The 8,354-nt window shown below is 32.9% G+C and overlaps 1 protein-coding gene across 2 annotated transcripts; it reads left to right on the forward strand.

The window, feature by feature from the left end:
* The first annotated feature begins 416 nt into the window (after window positions 1-416).
* MS3_00006119 (uncharacterized protein) lies at window positions 417-7,711 on the forward strand. 2 transcript variants are annotated; one of them, XM_051214226.1, is made up of 9 exons: window positions 417-656; window positions 1,374-1,485; window positions 1,517-1,620; window positions 1,658-1,702; window positions 1,731-1,798; window positions 1,848-1,907; window positions 1,942-2,066; window positions 4,442-4,602; window positions 7,233-7,711. In XM_051214226.1, the coding sequence occupies exons 2-9, from the start codon at window positions 1,438-1,440 to the stop codon at window positions 7,285-7,287; spliced, it is 666 nt and encodes a 221-aa protein (XP_051067373.1). In that variant the 5' UTR covers window positions 417-656; window positions 1,374-1,437; the 3' UTR covers window positions 7,288-7,711. The 2 variants fall into 2 exon arrangements, with proteins under 2 accessions (XP_051067373.1, XP_051067374.1); XM_051214227.1 differs by having other exon boundaries at window positions 604-656; window positions 1,374-1,620; window positions 1,748-1,798.
* Window positions 7,712-8,354: the final 643 nt, after the last annotated feature.

Here is an 8,354-nt window from a genome sequence, read left to right on the forward strand (position 1 = left end):
TTATAACGCTCCAAGAATGGTTACAATCACAGAATCAGTTACTCGTCAAATCACCATCGGCTTTCCTATCGAACCATCTAACAGTTAGACTTCTTGCCTCAAAGCATGTTTCAAGCCACGTTTATCAACTCATTTAAGTGTTAGTTGGATTAACTAAGAGATTCATGTTGTAGCGTGGTGTCGAGTTGAGGTTAACTATGAACACCGCTACCAAAAAACACGTCCCAAGTAAATCAGAAGGTGAAGGTTGAACGTAACCAAATAAATCCATAAAATCCCCGAGAAGCCAAATATCAGAAGACAGTTAATGGACCAAGCCGAGATATATTTGCTGGCGATCTCGTGGTATCGAAAGGATACCGAGATCGTGCCAGGATACAAGGTTGGTTACAGAACGTAACCGAATTCGCGCGAAGACAAAATCAAAGTGTAAGAATAAGAATGGGATAACAATAGAGCTGTCATTAGCACAGTCAAACAAAAGCACATTAAAATAAACACTGGTACAGTTGGCTATAATAATGATTGTTTTATTAAACCAGTCGTGTTCTCGTGATAAATGTGAGTCACTACAATGTAATTAGATATAACATAAACCATTCATTTGTTCCTTGCAAAACTGAAACTGAAATTAAATATGCGGGCGAGTTGAACGAGTACGTAACGTCTGTTTTCATTATATTTTTTTGATATTAGGATTCTCAATGAAGTTTTGTCCTTGGCAATATAAAATAAAACTGAAAACAGAAGTGACTTTTTCCGCTCTTAAAAATATTGGGAAATGTCCCTCAGGTTTTTGTTTGGTGATGCAAGATAAATAATGAAAATTGATGTTTCCCTCAAGTAACCGATGTGAAGGGAAAAAATCGACATCTCCCCTTTATTTACGCCTTCTTCCGCTTTGTTCTTTATGTGTTTATTTTTGTTTTCCATTTATTGGTTGATTGGGAAGATCCCAAAGCACCTCTGTTTTAGCTAGGAAATTGTTTCATTTGGTAGTCAGTTTTGATGATAATTACAAGAAAGCACCTAATATTAAAACCCAAGGGTCTTTATCTGTCAAATGAAAGAGGATTCTCGCTGACCAGTGTAGTAATATGTTTGACTCCATTTTGATCTTTAAAAAATCGACTAGCGTATAAGTCTTCCACAGAAGAGATCAAAACACAACTGGTATATTACAGGATAAACAGAGGTGTACGAAAGTTTTCTGGGTCTTAGCGTGATTTTGTGAGATTTTATGACCCGTAGTTTATTGATATGAGCCTCATTAAGAATCAGATGTGATAATCAGTGTGTTGCAATCATGAACTCAATAACCAGTTCTTTATATTCAATGGTTCATGCTTTTCACTGTCTTGAATTTTCTCTAGAGACCTGCTCAATTTACGCGTTAAAAGCTATTGTAAAGACGGTGAACCACCTTTATTCTTCAATATGTTTTGTGAGTTATGTAGAGTTGAGTTTTCATCATTGAATAAAAAGGTATTCAAAAATTAATTTAAATAGTCAGCAGAAATCCTGTAAAATATGTGGCTCAGTACAGTGTTCGAGTTGTTTGAGGTTTAAACTTAAAAAAATCAAACCAGTATGTTTGGATTGTTATTATGATAAAAAAAGGTAATTTGTTTGCTAATTTTTTAAAATAAGCTATTAGTGTGAATGACCCTGAAGAAAAACTTTGCTCATTCGCTTCTTCAAGGTATTCCTGCTTTCGGTTAATGTACCAGTCGTGCATTTATTGTAGCATCAAATCTAAAACCTAATAAAACTAATCAAAAAGTTCGCTCACGCAATGGTATAAAAATTTCTTAAGACATTTTTATTTTAGGTATAAACTCTTTCAGATCCGAAGACTGATGAACTTGTTAAAAGGTTTGAGAACCTTAAGAAGAATCAAGTCAAAGGTAAAAGCTATGTTTCTAAGCATTTTGGTTATAGCAGAAGATGTTTCTCTTTTAGAACATCGATTTCGACAGCTTAAAGGACTGACTGAGGAAAAACCTGCTTCTTCTGAAAACTCTTCATTGTCAACGACCGATCAAGTTTCTAAACTTGTGGAACGGGTTAGTTATACCTTCAATCGTACTTTCAGTTACAGTTGGTCTTCATATTTCCCGACTTAATCTGACTGAGTTTTTAATTGATGATGGACAATGTATCGTTTATAAGTTCTTTGGTTATGGTGTATTACTTGGTTTTTATTGAGTTGAAACCGAGAAACAACATGTTCTGAATACCTTGTATCGTATATTTGTCCATCATACTAATTATTAGGAAGCTTTATGTGCTTGAAAACTATCACAGTATTATATACTAAAGAACAATTAAGTAATTAGAAAATATATCGAGTTCTGAGTCAGGGAATTATAAAATTAATACAAATGTATCTCATCAACTAAACATGTTAAGTTCCATACAAAAGAATCATTAAAAATAAACAAATAAGCTGTTGGAGAAATATATTTTTATAAGAATTAGAGATGCTATACTAAACTGCTGTAAAGTTTGCAGATATTTATTTAGAAAAAAAGCGGTCATTCACTGGGTTTTTAATGCATAAATTATATTTCTTGGATGAAATAATAGAAAATTATGAATCGATTATCAATATGATATTTGTGAAAGGAATTTCCTGATCGCATGTTATTACTCTTTGGAGCATGTCAAGGGATAATAATTCAGTATATGGTACCGTGCCGTATCAAATAATCAACTTTGCTTAAAATAGAATTGATTCAAATTTTTTAGTGCTAGAAAATTTGAACTTGTTATTTGTATAAACTCGCGCCTAAATAACATGCCAAATTAACTAGTTGTTGTTATTCATGGATCGATTATGGCTAAACTCACTTGTTTTTATCTCTTAAACCAAGCTACCGCTGTATACTTAGTGTGAAATTTTGATTTGCGAATTAAACAGTATTGTGGTACTTCACAAGATGTTAGAATATACTTTTGCTCAATAAAATGTCAAGTATGGCTTAACATCTACACAGTTTCATTGTTTTAAATCTAAATCATATACTCTAATAGTTAATATATAATACTGAATTATTTAAAAAGACATATTACTGAATCGTTTTCTGAGTTTTAGGTAACATAGCTTGCTAGAACACTGGAGACCGACTGCATTACGTTAATCAAATTCCTTATCTTAAACATATGTTATTAATTCGATGTCCAGTTCAACTCATAAATTCAATAAAACAAAGGGCGAGTTTAATCCACAGCAGTTTGCTCTATTTTACTTCATGCTTATTAAAAGTAGTCTTTAAAAGTAGAGGACACTTGTAGGTTAAGAACGTTTGTTTATTATTGTCTTCAAAACAGTGCTTTCGTATTGTGGGAATATTGATCAAGTATTCAGTAAAGATGATGTATCGGTCGATAATATTGTAAATCCTCATCGACTGACGTTATCAGGACATGCGTTACATATGCCCAACTTCTTGCTTCGATACTTGATGTTGGCTAGAATAGGAGTAAGTTGGAAGAAAGCTAAGGGCTGTCAAGACATGGCATCAGTCCATAAAGTCACTGACTGTTGGTCTAAGCCATTTTGGTAAGTTCAGACATCCCTGTTGTCGTCGACGTTATTGTTTTGACCAATGGCCATGATTATTTGTCTTAATAATATCATCTCTACACTGAAGTGTTGCGATAATTCGAGCTGGTGCATATATTTATCAGATTGTAAGTTGTTTGTAACTAACTGGCTGTTTGAACTCAGCCAAAGATGAACTTGGTAAAAAGCGTATAGTAGATGATCTTATAAATCATTTGCTTTGTTTCGTAAAATCGATTCATTTGAGATTTAGAAGAATCCGTCTCGTAATCAAATTTTCATTTCAAATCTCGGTCATTTCAATATTTTACCAAATGGACCGAGTTGTTGCATCACTAAATGTGAATATAAATTGTAGTTCGTACTATGGTAAAACTTAAACCTAGCTTTTATATTGAGGAAGCGGTCGGAAACTTGAAGTTTACGAATTCATCTGTAATACTTGAAACAGTATAAATTTCACAAACTGATCAGTAAATACCATCATTTTTTATAAGTTGAAATTTCCGAAATAATAGACTTCACTCATACAAAAATTAAACATCTAGAACACACTGTAATATGGTTAATCTACAGTTAATCAACCAGAAATAGGCGGCCAATACGAGTTTTGTATTAAGAATCCTGCTCGTAAAGACTGTTGTTCAAAACAACCAATTTTTCAAATGGGGTTACTTTCGATTAGTAAAGATACATTCAATACAACAATTTAATATGTAGTCTGGGGAATAATTGCAAAGTAGGCAGTGATCAAAGTACTAACCTCATAACTAGTCTTTCTTTACGTTTGAAGTCATCTTACTGGCACATTCTGATTAGTTTTCTCACTAAGGCCGACTGCCTTATTGTTTATATTACACTTTACATTTTTAGTACATTGAAGAAGCACGGATTGATTCAAAATGTAGCGTTGATTTTGGTCTGGATGATGATCCTACTGAAAAGGAAAATTTTCCTTCGTGCTATATGTGTGATGGAGTTGCTGAATTTTCGTGCAGAGAATGTGACGATAATTTTTGCAAACGGTGTTTCAAGTAAGTTGTATACATATAACCTAAGATTGTTGGTTATAAATATAATTAAATAGACCAACAGTCATATTTTAAAGAGAGGAGGAACAAAGCTTTTAGCAGAATAGCATGAATTCAATTTATTTTGCTTGGTTCTCGTCAGCTGCTTACAACCTGCGATATTTAAAGGTCACAATAACAAAATGTTTTGAAAATACACACTTATTGTCTGCAATAGTAAACAGCATGTAATCCGCCTGTTAGGACTCTTCAATAATGCTCATCCCGACATATAATTTACTATGGAACACGAAAAGGACGACATGTTCCACTTTCTTGATATTGCCATACAATGGAGGGAAGACGAGAAAATCCAACATTCGGTTTATCGAAAAAGTACTTGTAATGGTCTTCACTCGAATCTCAATGGTTTTTGTCTAGTCAGTTACAAGAAAGTATTGGTCAAACACTATTTTATAGAGTAAAAAAGATATGAACCACCGACGGTCTAGAAGAAGGATTAAAAATACCTAAGAGACAACTGACACCCACAGAAATTTGTTGACAAATATAAAAATCCTAGAGAAAACAAGACGGGTGTGAATACATTCAATAAAAAGTCAATATTTACAAATCTCAACTTCAAAGGTGATGACGTCGCAAGCACAATCATCAGAAGGCTTAGCACTGCATTGGCCAAGACTTACGCAGCAGCTAAACTGTAAATTATGTATAAAACAACATGTTCAATAACCCAATCAAAGGTCGACAAGCACCCGTTTCATGTTACTGCCAACGTCTTTTTATTTCTACTGTCTTCTAGGTTAGTAACTGAGCTTTACTCATTTTATTCTTATTAGCGTTTACTCTAGCCTTTTGAACTCTTGTTACAGTCAAGGCTGCAGAATATTCTTTTACGTAAGATATGTCCATTAAATTTATTTACATCTTTTCTATACTACACTGATGTGTCTTCAACATAACTTCCAACTAAACTCCTTCATGTAAGTAAGTTGAACTCATTTTGTAATTATGATTGTTAAATATCACAAGTTGTAAACAACTGACGGTAACCAAACGAAATAAAATGAATTCATGATATTCTGCTCAAATCTTTGTTCCTGCTCATTTCAAGGTAATAAAGAGAAATTTGTGTATAAAACCATGTTTTATCAAAACACGTAGCATTGTAAATCAATCTGATTACAAGAACCAGCCTTCATCCAGCTAAATACCTATGAAAACAGTAATTTCCCTATTTTATCCAATAAATACAAGAAATAAGGTTATAGAAACTTCACGGAATTCAAGATAGTACGATCACCGCGATAAACCACCTTATATACTCACCAAACTGAACCTTTTGTTATTTATATTTGTTTCTGAAATGCAAAATGATTATTTAGTTTTAGAACCTCAACAATCTGAACAAATTCAGTAGGTAGAATCAGAGGGCAGCTGGAACGCTTCACATCTGTTAGCCTCTTGATGATTTAAGCAATCAAAATCAGACTAGTTTATTGTTATAATTAAAGAGTATCCTAAAGGGTGATTAGACTGATATATCATAAGTTTTGTAAAGTTTCTATAACCTTAGTTTCATGTCTTTATATAATGTATGTCATGTAAAGCAAAGAAATTCCACTGTTTTTCAAAAAAAATTTCATTAACTCTGTAGTATCATTGATCGGGATGATGATTTGTGGTTTATTTCTAAACAAATTGATGTTTCTTTTTTTCTCTTTCCCTACTTAAAATTAACTCATACTTTGAATATTTTTTTTCTGGTTAGCGCTTTTCTAGCGAGTTAGTTTTCTACGTGATGGGGTCGCTAACCCCATGCTCAACCCTCCTTTATCCGGGCTTGGGACCGGCAGTAGCCCCCGGAGGGACTCCAGGTGGAGTTAAAATTAACTCATACTATTGTGATTATTATAATATGGTATGATGATAATTAGCAACTGATTGACTAAATATTCAAGAATAAACCATATGAATGACTGTAGCTTTACTTAATCCAAACTTGAACAATCTGATCCAAGTTCATTAAGATCGTAGATAGTTGTTGATCTAATAAAACATTTTCTTAATCATTTTGAATCAACTTAAAACATTATATAACAATTACATGGAGCAGTAGCTTCTAAGTAATAAGTCATACTTTTGAACCTCGCTCTTCACATATGTCAGTTTGGGCTGAACACATAAGCTCTATTAGTAATGTTATATTATTTGAACTGGTTGATTTAATGTGCAATGTTTTCATTATCATTCTAGACAACATCATCAACACCTAACTCAGAAAACGCAACACTGTCGAAAGTATTCATTTGAGCCATAAATCTCCGATATTATTTCATCATAATTCTATAATTAGTAAATAAATTGTATTAGACTATGATTAATATACAATTGCTTATCACTTAAAGAATTGTGTACTTGGTTTTAAGTCACAGATCAAGTATTAGGGCTAGTTTTAAAACTCGGTTGCTTAGATCAAATTAAACGAAGTGGTATTCAAACCTACGACTTAGTAGTTAAAAGTCGTCGAACATCTTAACCATGTAGCCACGGCTTCATGAACTACATTAAAATTATAACTTTCATAATTAAGAATAACTGCTGTTCTCTCCATTTTTTTTCTAATTTTTTAGTAAAACGCACAATAAACGAGAGAGATTCGAACATCAAACTGAAATTTGCAAATAAACTCTATTACGATTGTTCGTCATTGTTTTCTCTTAAGATGAAATGTATTACTATTATTATCCATCACTTTCCGTCATGTAGATACTTGTTTTGACTTCAGACATTGCTACTTCTCTTTCCCTTCCGCTCTCCACTTACTGTTGTTGACTTTTGTACATTTGTATTTATTTCTAACAATTATTATTGATATATTTTTTGGCCTATTCTGCGTTTACTATGAAATGAATTACCATGTAGTGAGTTTTTCATCCATACTATTAAGATTCTTATGGTGGTCATACTGGTTGTAGATTTAGTGTTAATCAGTGGATAGAGCTATATACTTATTTTGATATTAACCTTGTAATTGTTCATCATCAAGTGGTTTCGTAACTTAATCATTGAAGATAATATATAATAATATAATACATAATTCGTATACTCAGCTTTGACTCACGCTTCATATATGTTAAGACTGTTGATACTTCCCGGCTGATTAAGCCAAATTAGGTGGAATAAGCCTTGAACCTACAAGCTAGTGATTGAAAGTCGAAGACCTTAATCACTGAATCAGTGTTTCACTAAAATTAAACCCCAACTAACATCTGTTTATGCTTGTTTGAGAATCAAATTTACATAGAAACGTTGGGTTAGTGATAAAGGCATTCAGGTTAAAGTCTGTAGGTCTCATTTTCGAACGCTGTTACACCTAATAACCCTCATTTAAAAACTGCGATTAAAAAACAGGTACATAAACCGAGTGATTAGATTATAACCATAATATTTGAGAGACTTTTTATGGTCATATCTGTTGAATTCTCCACCATTGTCAATAATACTAATTCCCACGACAAATCCACATTGTATGCAATGGGGATCGGTTTATGTAAATGTTTTATACCATCAACTCCCCAATCAGACTTGAAACTTGCATGACTGTAAGTATTAATCACAAGATGCTGTTTTTCTACGATTGAACCACTCAGTCCAAGGAATGAAACTCTATTAGAATCATTGACTTGAGCTATCAATCTCTACCTCGATCAAAGTTATAATTGACTAGTTCTTAACACTGAATGAGTCCTGTC

Source organism: Schistosoma haematobium, chromosome 2 (genome assembly GCF_000699445.3).
Source record: "Schistosoma haematobium chromosome 2, whole genome shotgun sequence".
NCBI lineage: Eukaryota > Metazoa > Platyhelminthes > Trematoda > Strigeidida > Schistosomatidae > Schistosoma > Schistosoma haematobium.

Coding starts and splice junctions, on each gene's coding strand:
- MS3_00006119 (XM_051214226.1), top strand. CDS start 1,438: ATGTTTTGTGAGTTATGTAGAGTTGAGTTTTCATCATTGAATAAAAAG. Junction 1,703..1,730: donor TGCTCATTCGCTTCTTCAAG/GTATTCCTGCTT, acceptor TTAATGTACCAG/TCGTGCATTTATTGTAGCAT. Junction 4,603..7,232: donor TTTTGCAAACGGTGTTTCAA/GTAAGTTGTATA, acceptor CTAATTTTTTAG/TAAAACGCACAATAAACGAG.